The 14,212-nt window shown below is 47.4% G+C and overlaps 1 protein-coding gene across 1 annotated transcript; it reads right to left on the bottom strand.

The window, feature by feature from the left end:
- Positions 1 to 9,531: 9,531 nt before the first annotated feature.
- LOC123063232 (disease resistance protein RPM1) lies at positions 9,532 to 13,974 on the bottom strand. The gene is made up of 3 exons (XM_044486972.1): positions 13,641 to 13,974; positions 13,386 to 13,485; positions 9,532 to 12,533 (listed from the first exon to the last, which is right to left on the bottom strand). The coding sequence occupies exon 3, from the start codon at positions 12,526 to 12,528 to the stop codon at positions 9,805 to 9,807; it is 2,724 nt and encodes a 907-aa protein (XP_044342907.1). The 5' UTR covers positions 12,529 to 12,533; positions 13,386 to 13,485; positions 13,641 to 13,974; the 3' UTR covers positions 9,532 to 9,804.
- Positions 13,975 to 14,212: the final 238 nt, after the last annotated feature.

The raw sequence follows: 14,212 nt of genomic DNA, 5'->3' as shown, positions 1-14,212 counted from the left end.
TAACCCAGCCACAATGGATCTTGTAGTCAGACCTTGACCACCTCTGCAGGCGTGTTGTAGACACCTGCTCACCAACTACCCCTACCAATAGGATGTGCGACTTCGGCGGCTGGTTATCAATGTGCAACTACGAAAGCATGGTTGTGCGATTTTGCGTGGCTTCCTAAAGACCACAGCGGTCCAGCTCCATCACTGAGAAAAAAAGGGATTGGAGGAGGTAGTGGAGGTGCTACTCCGACTTCATGACCAAGGACTCCCCTGGCGACCTACTAACCCTGCCACAATCGATCTGGCAGTCAGACCTTGACCGCCGCTGTAGGCGTGCTGTCGACACCCGCTCACCAACTACCCCTACCAGTAGGATGTGCGACTTCGGTGGCTGCCCTGACCAATTGTCTGGTTGTCAATGTGCAACTATGAAAGCATGGTTGTGCGACTTTGCGTGGCTTCCTAACGACCATAGCGGTCCAGCTCCATCATCGGAAAAAAAGGAATTGGAGGAGGTAGTGGAGGTGCTACTCTGACTCCACGACCAAGGACTCCCCTGGTGACCTACTAACCCAGCCACAATGGATCTAGCAGTCAGACCTTGACCACCACTGTAGGCGTGTTGTGGACACCTGCTCACAAACTACCCCTACGAGTAGGATGTGCAACTTCAGCGGCTGCCCTGACCAACTACTTGGCAGTCCATGTGCTACTATGTATGCTTAGGTGTGCAACTATGTACTGCTTTCTGTGAAGCTTGTAATTCCTCTCTATGCAACTATATATAACAAGTGTGCAAACTATTCTAACTTGCATATCGTTCGATTAGAAAAGAGAGGAAACGGACAAAATTGAGCTCTACTGAGTAGCATTTCCAACGAGCGGTATCGTAATGATAAATGCAGTCTAAGCAAGAAAATAGATGGATCAAGTTGCATCAACTACAGATCCATGGAGTTTTGAAAAGTAGGATCCTAAATTCATACCATTAGTGACAAAAAAATCTTTAGAACTTCAATTATTTTCATTGATTCAACTAGATGTAATGAGCACCAACCAAAACCAAGAGGAACTAGTAACTATACCAACTAGTCTTCAGTGATTCTTACTTACAAGAACTAGAAATTCCTTTGATTCAACCCAACCAAACACATCTCATAATTCAACAAGCGCAGGAAGCCATTGGTACTCAAGGGACCAACTAATCAGGGAAACCCCTGATCCCATCAAAGTCAATTAGCCTCAGCGTTGAAGTCATACCTGGCAGCAAACCTCCACTGAGGATGGATCTGGATGCAGCAGTGCAAACGTACAACTCGAATGAAACATAGCAGCAACCACACACACGCATAGGCTTCCTTCTCACTGAAATTTCTTCAGTTCCTCGAACATCAGAGGAAAAACAAAACTCAGGGCCGCATCCCACTTCAAATTACATAGCTCCATGGATGGGCTCAATTTTTCTCTCACTAAATTCCATAAAAGCCAGACACGTACCATGAAAGGATGTAGAAGTACGGAGCACCGGCTGTACGGGTGAGCTTGTAGATTGAGTGCTTGCTGAAATTCGTGGATAGGGGAGACACCTTCTTCGCTCTCGCACGGACTAATTAGCAAGGAGGCGAGGGAAGGGTCGTTCGCGGAGGACCGACGGCTAGATGCAGAAGAAAAGGCGAGGCGGCGGACGGAAGACGGCGGCGTGGAGGCGTGGCAGGCGAGATGCCGCAACCGTGGTGGGTCGTGTCAGCCGAGGCGAGGTGGATCAACAGCGGCGGCCTAAGTTGGGGCGAACCGGCGGAGGCGGCAACAAATGCGAGGGAGGTGGGGAGGTGAGTGGATAGCGATGGGTGCGGACGAAAGTGGTCTACTATTTCTCCTCAGTCAGTCGTGTCCGCACCATACGTGGGAGCGTCCTGACCATCTCGCACCTGGCCCACGCGCACGACAATTCGAGCGAGATCGGACGGCCACAAGTCGGCCGCCCGGTTCGTCTAGTTAGTGCGCGGCCACATTTTAGATTTTAGGCTTGTTATTTGTCTTCCTCCTTTTCTTGCCACTAAACATTTCGAGAGATGATACGGTAGGTACACTCTCCTAGTGGCCTACTACTACTAGTGCGTAAGAGGCGGTGACACGTTGTGCAGACGTCAGATGCATTATTAGGTCGTTCTTTACTTTCTTTCTTTTTTCGAATAACTTGTACTCTATTTGTTCCATAATTCATGTCGTGGTTTTAGTCTACGACAAGAATTATGAAAACAGCGGGAGTATTATAGACGAGGATTTAGGGCATGCAAGTCTGCGACACACAGATCGTGGACCACCGATCGGCGCCAAGATTCACGTCATTGGTTATGTATGCACAGAACTACAATTTCTTTTATGTATGTAAAGCATTTGTATATTAAGCCGATATACATGTCGGTGTGGGGTTTGGTAAAAACTGGAAAATTCATTAAGCCATTTTGTGTTTTTCCTTTTAGTTCTTGTTTATTCTTATCTTTCAGTTCCTCGAAAAAAAACTTTCATGGTTGAGTGTACTTTGAATTGATCCTTGCATATTGAAGGGCTCGAAGATAAGGACACCCGCGGCAATATATTGATAGGAAAAGAAAAAATTTATCTCTGCATCCGAGCTCATCACAAATTTGTTTGAGAAGGTTTGTTTTCTTATCTAAAGGACAAAGATCATCAAAAGTGCTCTTTTGATCCCGAGCACATATGCTCCCGCATAAACAGTAAAATCCAAAAAATAGAAAAAAAATCAAAAAATTAGTTTTTTTTTGTGATGAACATTGATGAATGTTCTAAGTGCGTGCAAAATTTCATGTCGAAATGACATCCGTTGAGGTTTGCGCAAAAATAGCAAAATCGATGCTCCAAAATACTTCCAACAATAGTCTTTTTGGACCATCAAATTTTTTTTGCCCAGACCTCCACGAATGTCATCTCAACCTAAAATTTTGCACGCAATTAGAAAATTCATCAATGTTCATCACAAAAAAAATCAGATTTTTTAATTAATTTACTATTTGTTGGATTTTACTGTTCATGTGGGAGCATGTGAGATCGGGATCAAATACTCCATGTCCAAAGATCATCTTCTTTCTTTAGAGATTGAAGGGCTTTAAACATATGAACGCCCGCACAACTATGCTGCTGCAGAAAGGTACATATTCGTTCGACAAGGTTTGTTTTGTTATATAATAATTAAGAATGTGCTGGCAGAAAGGAGCTGGTGTTGATTATAGGAACAAGATAACTCACTTGATATTTTTCTCTGTACAGTCTAGTAGCTGATTTGTGTGCCAATATCATGTTGGGAGCTGCTACATAAGGTTCCACGGTTGAGTTCCCCACGGAGCATTTTAGTACTCCAAAAGGTTTGGATCAACGTCCAGGTGCAAATATTGCACTATCATAAGATCCGACTGGACCGACATTAGGTTCGGCTATAGTAGTCCAGTACAAAAGCCTGTCTCCGAACTCTCTGAAGCAAATATCTGCAAATGTTCTGAAATCCTCCATGCATTTTGTAGGGCCATCAGCAAGGAAATGTCACTAGAAAAGTAGTAGGACTCATGATCATTTTGGCATCATTTTGCATAGGCCACCTCCAGTATCTTAATTCTAAAAGAAGGTTGGTTATTTTTAGCTTTGGAGCAATTTCACCGACAAAGGAAAAGTCACAGAATCTTACACCATTCCAGGGCTTTACCATCCTCCATACTCATCATCCAAAACTTGTGGGAAATCGAGATGGTAAAGCATGATATGGATTTGAATCCATAACGAAACAAGAAGGACATAGTGATTTAGGTAGTGAAGCATTAAAGAACAATAACTTTTAGCCAACTATGGTAGATATCCACAGCTTGTCATTTACTGTACTATTGAAAGACGAAATATCTTGTCACTACAACACAATTTATAGACTTCTAGAAATGAGCTTACCATGTTTCACTAGCTCATTTATAAGGTTATTATTGTAGTACTCTAACCCCTTGGGATTGACCGCTCCCCTCCCATCTAAAAATCCCAACTTCAAACCAAAAATCAGTCATTATTATCTCTGGAAGTTCATTGTATACCGCAATCGGAATATGCTGGAAAGCTTATACCTGGAATAAGCCTTGACCAGGAGATGGAGAATCTATAAGCTGTCAAACGAAACATATTGTATCATGACAGTTTGTGACAGTCGGCCTCCTCCTTGTAACCAAAGACAATAGATAGGGATAGAGATAGGTAGTTTATATTCTCTGTTATCTCTTGTAATTATATATCTATCTCTTCCTTTCCAAGTCTGTAATCTTAACGATCTATACGCTGCTTCAGGGAGTCGTGCCCCTGACGATATAACACGCAGGCGTTGCCCAGAGCTAGGGTACGACATTTCCCACATGGTAATCAGAGCCTAACTCTTTCCATCTAGCGATCTCCTCCCCCACCATTGAACCTTCTGACATGGCCTCCTCAAGCGCAGCCAACTTCACCCTCTCTGGCCAGATCACCAAGCGTCTCACCCGAACCAATTACATCATGTGGCGTACCCAAAACACACCACAGCTTCGGGGAGCGGGGTTCTTCGGCTATGTGGATGGGAGCATGTCGGAGCTGGCTAATGTCATCGTCAACAAGGACAAGGATGGCAAGGAGGAGACCATCCCCAACCCGATTCACTCGGTTTGGATCCGAGAGGATCAATAGGTACTTAGTTACGAAGGACATATGCCCTAGAGGCAATAATAATTTTGTTATTTTATATTTCCTTATTAATGATAAATGTTTATTATTCATGCTAGAATTGTATTGATCGGAAACTTAAATACATATGTGAATACATAAACAAATACCGTGTCCCTAGTAAGCCTCTACTAGACTAGCTCGTTGATCAAAAATGTTTAAGGTTTCCTAACCATAAACATGTGTTGTGATTTGATAACGGGATCACATCATTAGAAGAATGATGTGATGGACAAGACCCATCTGTTAGCTTAGCATATTGATCGTTCAGTTTATTGCTATTGCTTTCTTAATGTCAAATACATATTCCTTCGACTATGAGATATACCACCATTGCTCACCGTTCGGCGGCGACGAGCAACAACAACGGCGATGTCAGCCTCCAAGGCCCCCATCCCAGATCCCGCTCAAGGTTTCCCTTCCCCTTCACTTGGTGGCTTCCCCTAAAAACCCTCTCGTTGCTATACATCTCCTTGAGATCTCCTTGATGCCTCCAACCGCTTGCCCGCTATTTAAATTTAAATACATTATAACCGAGCACTAATCCAGCCATCTCACTCAGGGCACTAGCAATTTCGGCCATTGGATCGGCTGTTTTAGGTGTTCATTGTTGTTAGATGCCTTGGTCAATGCGCGCATGGGCCGCGGATCATCTGCTCCAGAATGGGCAACGGACTGGGCTGACGCCGTGAGGGCCGCTATTCCCGTAGAAAAATCGGAAATCTCTGGTTGATTCAGGCCCGCAGGTGGCGTTGCGGCATCGCCATCCGCTCTGCTTGCGTTCCAATCTCCTCAGCCACCGCCGCGCCCCTCTCCTCCTCCTCCACCAGAAAACCGCCAAACCTCTCGCACTCCCATGATCAGCGGCGAAGATGAGAGGGCGACAGATCCGCATGGGCAAGGAGGTGTCGCTGATAGTCAGGTCGCCCCGGCTGGGTTCGGATTATACTTCTCTTCCCCGTTTTCCTCTGGTATGGGCGAGAGCAGATCCTCGAGATGATCCTCCCACTGGACGCTGGGGTGCCTCATCGGCTGGGGCATCTGGTCACCTCGGTTGCAACAGACTGCGATGACCATGGCCATTGCCTTGCTCTTGTTTCCAGGCAATGGATTTGACGCCCCCTGTGCCCCTCAGCTTCACCATCAGCCAAAATCTGGATGTGTCCCATCTTTCATCCTCCTGCACTTCTCGGCCCCTTGCAAGGTTTGATTGCGAGGTCCCTTTTTTTCATAATTTAATTTGGCTCCTTGATTTCCTTTCCTTGGTTTTGCATTTGCCACCCTGTTTTAATAAGACCATCACATCTGTTGGTTGGTCAGGGCATCTCCACTAGAGCGCCCAGGACGCCTACCCAGACCGCTTTTTGGCCGCCGGCAGTAAAAAATGCTCCCAGCCACACCCCAAAGACTTGTTTTGCGCCGGATTTACCCAAAAACACGGCCGGCGATATCAGGCGAATCCCAACAACCCGGGGGGCAGCTGGGGACGCTGACACTCACTTTTGCATGCAAATGGTCCACCAGTCAGTGTCTCCAACTGCCTTTATCTTCTCCAGGCCCACCCACGTGCGAGCCACACTCCCTCTCTCCTCTCCAGCCCACACTCCCTCTCTCCTCGGCGACTTCTAGGCTCGGAGGCTGGAGCTCACCGTGCGTGGTCGGGACGGGCGAGGACGGGGCGGGCGCTGGCCGTCTCCCGCAGCGTCGGCGATGCAGCAGCGCAAGGCACACCGGCCGCGCGTCGGCGATGCAGCAGCGCCAGGCACCCAAGGCGTGCGCAGAGGGCGTCACGGAGCAGGAGGCGTCGCCGGCGGCCGTGCTGCCGAGGACCGCCACGGAGCGTGACTTGCTGGAGGCGGGCGAGCGCGGGCGGGCGCCGAAGCTTGCAGGGAGGGCGCCGGAGCAGGGAGGGAGGCGGGGAGCTAATCCATGGCGTCCTACTCATCAGCATGGGAGCTAATCCATGCCAGCTCGAAGCCCAGCCCCACCCCGGTGCCTTCGCGCAGCTCAGGCCCACCGCCGCGCCCGGCCGCGCTCGCCGCCCCGCCAGCCATCTGCGGAAGCGCCCCGCGTCGGGTCGCCGCGCCCGGCCTCCATCCCTCTGCGCCTCACGCCCGGAAGCGCGCCCGGCCTCCCGCCAGCCAGCTCGAGCCCGCCGCCTGCCGCTACCGCTCGCCGCACGCCTCGCCCTGGCTGTCGCACGCCGTCACCACGCCTCCTTCCCCGCTTGCCGCCCTGCGCCTGCCTCCCTCCCCGCTCGCCGCCTCCCGCCACCGCAGGACTCCACATCGCCATGGTGCCAAGGCTGGAGCGCGGCGGCAACGGGTTCCAGCTCCCCAACTCCGAGCAGGAGAACTCCCTCTTCCTCCGCGCTCTCATCTCCGTCGTGTCCGGGGACACCGCGGCCCCCGCCCTGCGCCCGGAGCTGTCGACGCCGCCCTTTGCTACCGCTCCCGCTCCGGCGCCTGCGGTTGCTGTGCGCGCCAGGTGCGGCGTGGACGGGTGCCTTGGCTGCGAGTTTGTCGCTGCGGCCGCGGCGACGACCGGGTCGAGAAGCGAGGGGGAGGAGTGCTCGGCCACGAGCTTCGTGAAGAACGGCGGCGTGGGCAAGCGGGGGGCTGGCGGCGGCGGGAGCAAGTTCAGGGGCGTGCTCCTCCGTTGGCTGGAGGTCGTCGACGCCGCCGCGGTCAAGGTGCTCGACAAAATGTCGCTCCGTTTGTGAGGAGTCCAACACTGCTCGTGGGAAGGCAATGAGTGGAAAATTTTGGCCCCCCAGGCCAAAGTTCTCGCCGGCAGCCCCCCAGGAGGCGAAAAAAATGCCTCCTTGGGGGGCAAACGGCTAGAGATGCCCTCAGGAGGAGGCCAGCATCCAGCAAGATATGGTGCTACAAAAATCAGCAACTCAGGTCAGTGTGTTGTACTTGTACCCTCGGCTGTTCTTATCTTCGTTCTTTGTTGCTATTATTCATCTCCTGATTTTGTTGCTTAGTTGTGATATATTTCAGTACACATGTTGTCTCTAGAGATCTGGAAACCTGTGATGAAATTTGTTGCTAGAATGGTCAACCCCATTGCCGATTTGCCGAAATTGTTATATTCTACGAAATAAAACTCAAAACTTATTTAGAACATATATATAAATACATTCTTAATGAAGTAGTTAATTAGTATAAAACCATGGCACCGGCTGGCTTGCTCATAAATATATTGGTTATTTTTTACTGGTGTGCGGAAGGTCGGAAGGTCGTACTCGTAGCAAAATCATGCTGATCTTTTTTCTAGCACAAAATATGTGATGATTGGCTGTCTTCTTTCCCATCAGTGTTGGATGCAATGGTGGATCGTTGTTTCCATTGAGCTGCTGCCTGCATTGCTACTGATCTAACAGAGGATGTCCATGGAATTCACTGGTGCCAGCGCCCATAGGGCTTCCATTCAGATTCTGCACTTGAAGAAGGTAGAGAAAATATCTACTTAAGACTTGATTCCCTCTTGTGTGTAACTTAGTGACTTTGTTATTCTTGCAAAAAATGACATGTTTGAGACCTCAATAGTAAAGGATTTTGTCTTGCTTTGTTTGTGCTAAAAATGCGTTCTTATCATTTTAGTGAGCGTCCAACAGAGGACATGCTTCTCAGAAAAAGATGTATCCTGTATGCAAAGCTAAGAATATAATATGAAGATTTTGCTTTCATCCTCGCACTAATTGTTGCATTTTCAGATATTCGTCTCTGTAGCTGGGTAAACACTGCAAATGATAGCTGCCTATCAATGCTATCTCTTATGCATTCTTGAAATTCCCTGCAAATTATTGCTTAAGGTTACTGTTCACCGAGTGAAAGCAGATGTTGCTCCATCGTAGTTTAGTATCTTTTAGTTTTTTTTTACTTATACTACTTACAGAAGTATCTTTCATAATCAAAAGAAAAAGGGAAGCATTCGTGAAAAAAATTGTATTAGTCTAATGTAGAATATTCCATAGTTGATCTTGTCTCTGTGTACTTAAACAAATTCCTATCTCTATCATAAAACACTAAAAATAGACGGGCGCAGCAACGCACGCCATCAAGGATCTAGTCCTATCTTATACCCGGTCACCCCTGACACTCTTTCCTCCACAGCCGATGTGGTACAAAACTAAGATAACCCTACAAGGAGCAAAACAAACCCACTCGATGAATTAGGAGCGGGGCAGCAATCCTTGTGGGCCGTGCCTCCCACGGCCCACAAAAACCCGGGAGCCCAGCAGCCCAGGTGATCTCCTCCTCTGCGTGCCCCTCAGAAAAAATAACTCTCGTGGCCCTAAAAAAAAAAAACTCTCATCTGCGCTTCGCGTGTCTGCTTCTTTCTTCCTCCTCCTGCAAGCCAACGTACGCCTGCTCCTGCTGCTCTCTCTACGCTTGCAGACGATCCGAAGCCCCTCAAAACGGTGCGGCAAGGCCGTGGCCGAGGCCCGAGGCTCGGAAGAAGGGGACCCTCGGCGACCTCCGTATGGTACTTGAAATGCCCATCATGGTATTCCCACCATACACAAAATGAATTGTGTACGCGCAGCCGTACAAGGGGAACGGAAAGCCAGCAGCATTTCTGACGGTAGTACCGAACCTACTCAAACAGTAGAGATCAGTCAAGCTGTGCAAATACAAACCCCAGCAGCGGCCTGAAGCAGAATCAAAACTACTGTTACTAAAACAAAACAGTTTCTTCACACAATAAACACTGCAGTTGTTGAGCTCCTACCAAATCCCGCCTCCCGGACTCTCAACTCAAGCAGGGGCTTCACTACTGACAACAAGATAAACAAATTTTACAACATTGTTTTCTCACATGTTCGACACAACTGTTTCCTGAAATCAGTTTTACAGCATGAAACTGAAATGATACAAAAAAAAAAGGTACAGGGCCTCCTGAAGGCAATGAACACCGACATTTTCAGAACAGAAATTGTATCACGATATGGAAGTACAAAATGATGTCTTAATAATTATAACATGCCAGAATAATTAAATCCAGAATGACGTGGATGCACCATACCAGAATGCCACTGCAGAAAGAACCACTATGCCGCATTCAAACACGAACCTCTGGAACGCGCGTCATCTTCTGGTGCATCCCGTTGATGTCCCACTGAGTTTTGAAGTCCCTGTGCAAGCGCAGCAGCCAAAGCTTCTTCAGGGAACCAAGGGATTCAATGCCTCGAGGGACCTTGTCAAGCTTCGACAACGAAACAACATACAGACCATCAATGCATGGAAGGGCACCATCCATGATCTTTAGCTCACTGACATGAGGCATGTCCTTCAACACAAGCGTCTTCAGCTGAGGAAAGGAATCTGCAGAAAGAACCAAGACATTTGCACTGCGCATGTTGTTGAGTTTCAGATATGTGAGGTTCCGCAAGTGTGGTGCAAGCATCCCTAGTGGATCTTCATCTTCCCCAAGGTGACACCAGCTTAGAGCTAGATACTTGAGATTTTCTCCGTGGCTGCGAAATATCGGGCAGTCCAGTGTCCCCTTTGCCCATTTCCCTCTGATGATCAACTTGTGGAGATGTGTAGACCTTGGCTTGAGAGCCTCGAAACAAAGTGCCTCATTCTCATCCTTCCCGGAAAGAAGCAAGCTGGAAAGATGTTTCATATTTGACAGGGTAGCAAAAATATTTGCACACTCAGCAGCACCTATGTTGTCAATCCACAGAGTTCTAAGTTGCATCATTGTCTTCAGCTGCTCGGCCAAGTCCTTGCTGGCTTGGATGGTCTCAAGAGTCTGCAGCTCTTCAATACTGGACAGCTCTTTAGGTGCTTGAACTCCGATAAAGTACCGAAACTCCGTCTGCTTCTCATCAGCAAATCTATCAGCAAATAGGTGCCGTAGATTCTTGAGCTTCACAATCCCACTTGGCAGTTTCTCTATTTTAGTTTGCTTGATGTCCAGAGTTTGCAGGTTAGATAGTTTCTCAACAGAGCCCGGGAGTGACCTGACCTTAGTGCGGCGTAAGCCAATGTAACGTAAATTGAAGAGTGTCCCTATCAATGCCGGTACTTCAGTGATTTCAGAGTCTTGTAGCTCGAGGACAGTCAGATAGCTGGATTTCGACAAAACTGAGGATAGCATGGCAGGTGTTGCTCCTAGCGACACTAGAGTTCGAAGACGTGGAAGTTCAATTTTCCGTGCAGTATTCTCTTTCCATCCACATGATGACAGACGACGAGCATCCATATCCATCTGTTGAATTGTGCCATAGTCGTCTGTGGATACAAACCGCTCCTCCCTTGCAATACAAAGAGCCAGCTCTCGCACAATGTCATGCATCGTACAGGTGTTCACCCTTCCCAGTTCATCTCTATCCATGACTTCAAGCATATTGCGGTGGATCAGTTTTCTTAGGTTTTCCTCGGCCACCTCCTCTGGGGTGCTATTTCCTTTTCTCAACACAAAGCCTTCTGCAACCCAGAGCCTCACAAGAGTCTCACGTGACATTGGGTAGTCTTCCGAGAATAAGCTACAGTACAAGAAGCAGTTTCTGAGGTCTCCAGACAGGTCATGGTAGCTCAGATTTAAAACTGCCTTGACATGATCATTGTTCGACAGCTCAGTTGGAAGCTGATTGTATAATTGCTCCCAATCATATTGTGTTTGTGGCCTTGAAGACAAGAGGCCGCCAATCGATAAAATTGCTAGTGGCAGTCCCCGACACCTATGAACTATAGATTTAGCAGTTTCCGAAAGATAATCAGGACACTGCTGGTCCTTTTTGCTATAAAAGACCCTTCTGCAGAAGAGTTCAAATGCGTCATTGTCCCCCAAAGGCTTGAGATCGATACGACGTGACGAGTGAGCAACAGCAGCAACATGGTTATTCCGCGTTGTGATGATGATGCGGCTTTCACGAGAATTCTGGAGTGCATCTCGCAGTTGATAGTACACGTCCTGGTTCCAGACATCATCCAAGACGAACAAACATTTCCTATCTTGAAGTGTTCGCTTTATTTCTTCCTTCAAGTCATACACATCCATCCGGTCAATGTTAGATGATGCTGGTTGTTCAGTGTAACCAACCTTCCTGAGTAACTTCCTCAACAGAGCTTCAACGGTGTAGGTCTGAGACACAACCACCCATGCATGAGCTTGGAAGTTGGCCTTTTCACGTTCATACACATTTGTGGTGAGGGTTGTTTTTCCCAAGCCACCCATACCTGACACCGTTATCACCCTACCGTCCATCTCATCCGAGTACAGCCATTCAGTCAGCATTCTCCTGTTATCTTCAATTCCAATCAGATCTTCATCTTTCACAAGTTCAGGGAAGCGATCTTGGGACCGTTGTCTTTCCATCTCACTAAGCGGGTCATGAACATACTGGGGTGGTTGCGACCACCCCTTGAGCTCGATAACTTGCTTGATGTCCTTCTCTATCTTGACTACCTCATCGGTAATTTGACTGAAAACCAGGAGATAATGTGATCCTCTGAGGAAATGCTTCTTCAGAAAACCTTCTTCCGCCATTTGAAGAGAGTGATATGAGTATTTGTCCAGTACATCCTCAACGCGGTAGGCCAACTTCCTCACCTCCCCAATCCAACCCTTCATGAATTCATTGGTGAGGTACATTGTGCCAATCTCCCGTATGACGTTGTTCATGGCTTTTAACTGGATCTCTATCTGCTGAATCTTGTCATTCAGATCAATCAGGTTACCAACTTTTGCTAATACCTTGGCCACCAAGGCCTTGGCAACCTCATCAGCTAAAACATCCCCAATCTTTCCAAGAGCAAGGAGCACAGCCTCCGCCATTTGTGCTGAATAAAATAAACATAGATCACGTGTTAAATGGGACGATAACCGGTTTCATTCCAAAAATATTAGGTCGCAAGCTAGCTCATATATATGTTCAGAGAGAAAATTTCTGTAATGCTTGATTTATTTCCACTAATTTTCCAACTCAAAATTTCTAGCGTTGTTGACACTTAACTCCACTGGTTTCATGCATGGATGGAATGTGTAGTTCTGTTGATATTTAATGACACTGAGATAATCTGATAGAACTACTAATTGGGTCCGTATATTACATATAAGGAAAAAGATATAGTGTTGTGCTCATGGGCCTGGTAAATGGCATTATGAACGAAGGAAAATTTAACTCATGTTAATACATAATACAGAACTAAACGCAGTACATTTGCGTGACTTACTTAATCGCTTAAATATGGTTGTGTCCGCTATGGAACTTTAATGCTTATGATGGAATAAATAGCTGCAATTGTTACAGAAGTCAGCAAAATTGAAATGTTCTTCCATGAAGGAGGGAATACTAAATACACCCCCAGAATTGAACACCTTAAAGGGACATGCTACAAAGATGTCGAACCTCATATGCCGGTACAGAAAAATTAAAACTTTGATATGCCCCTAAGCCAACATGTGACAGGCATTGCGTGCAACCCCATATGTCAATATGTCATATGGCCACGGCGACACTGGTGTCTAACTTTGCAGCCAAACACGAGGATTAAACCTGGTACGGGAAGACGTGTTCGTGGAGTTTCTCGTTCTTCCGACATGTGGTTTTGGTTGTGTTGTGAAAATCACATTGCAAGCTGTGAACGAACTAATATGACTTGATACATATTTTCAAAGAGAAAAATCGGTACCTAATTGAGGACGAAACTAGTAATCGGGCCAAGCAGGATAGCTTGAAAGCCGCCCTCACATGCCGATGATTCACATCACAGTTTGCCGGAGGCTTGGGTCCTGCAGCATCAAAGAAGGGATGACGAATGAGTATATCTGCAGTCAAGACAGGCTAGGAGCAGAATGGGGGGGAACTGCTGAAAGGCGGGCAAGAATGGGATCAAATCAGAAGCCCATATCACAGTCTGATAATAAGGGGATTAGATTCGCCATACCTAGGTCCGGCTGCCAGATCCGGAAGCAGAGAGTGCGGCCTGGGCCGCCGGCGCAGTCCGGCGAGCAAGAACGGGCGGCCAGAGAGAGGGAGAGGGAGACCTCCGGGCAGAGCGCGGAATGAAAGCAGGACGAAGAAGAGGATCTAAGGAAGAGCGTGTGTGCACCTGCCTGTCGGTCACAATGGAGGTCGCTGGCGGGAGGAGGAGGAGGAGGAGACCTTGACTTTGAGGATGATGCAGCGGACTAGCTGCAGGTCCGCAGCTGAGCTGTGCTTCTTCTCTGCAGGCACCTTCCTCTCGGAAAATATCTTTGTTTTTTGGGCATCTGTTGCCCCTTCTTCCTCCTGTTGCCTTCAAAAGATTCCGAGGAATTATTGTATGGCCTGCTAGTAGTGCGCAAGACATCATGTCACATTATGCAGACACCAATGCATTAGTGTTACTATTCATCATCCAAGGTGCAAAATAAGTTATTCTTCATCCAAGGTAAACTTACGATCATTTCATAAATAAATTACATTTAAAATACAAATATTCATATTCATGTTGATTTACTGCATAAAATTTGGCAT

Source organism: Triticum aestivum, chromosome 3A (assembly GCF_018294505.1).
Source record: "Triticum aestivum cultivar Chinese Spring chromosome 3A, IWGSC CS RefSeq v2.1, whole genome shotgun sequence".
In the NCBI taxonomy this organism is placed as follows: Eukaryota; Viridiplantae; Streptophyta; class Magnoliopsida; order Poales; family Poaceae; genus Triticum; species Triticum aestivum.
The sequence above is the reverse complement of the archived record's forward strand: the minus strand, read 5'-3'. Positions and strand labels throughout refer to the sequence as shown.

Bases quoted from the DNA above. Each gene is read 5' to 3' on its own strand.
- LOC123063232 (XM_044486972.1), bottom strand. From the start codon at position 12,528: ATGGCGGAGGCTGTGCTCCTTGCTCTTGGAAAGATTGGGGATGTTTTA.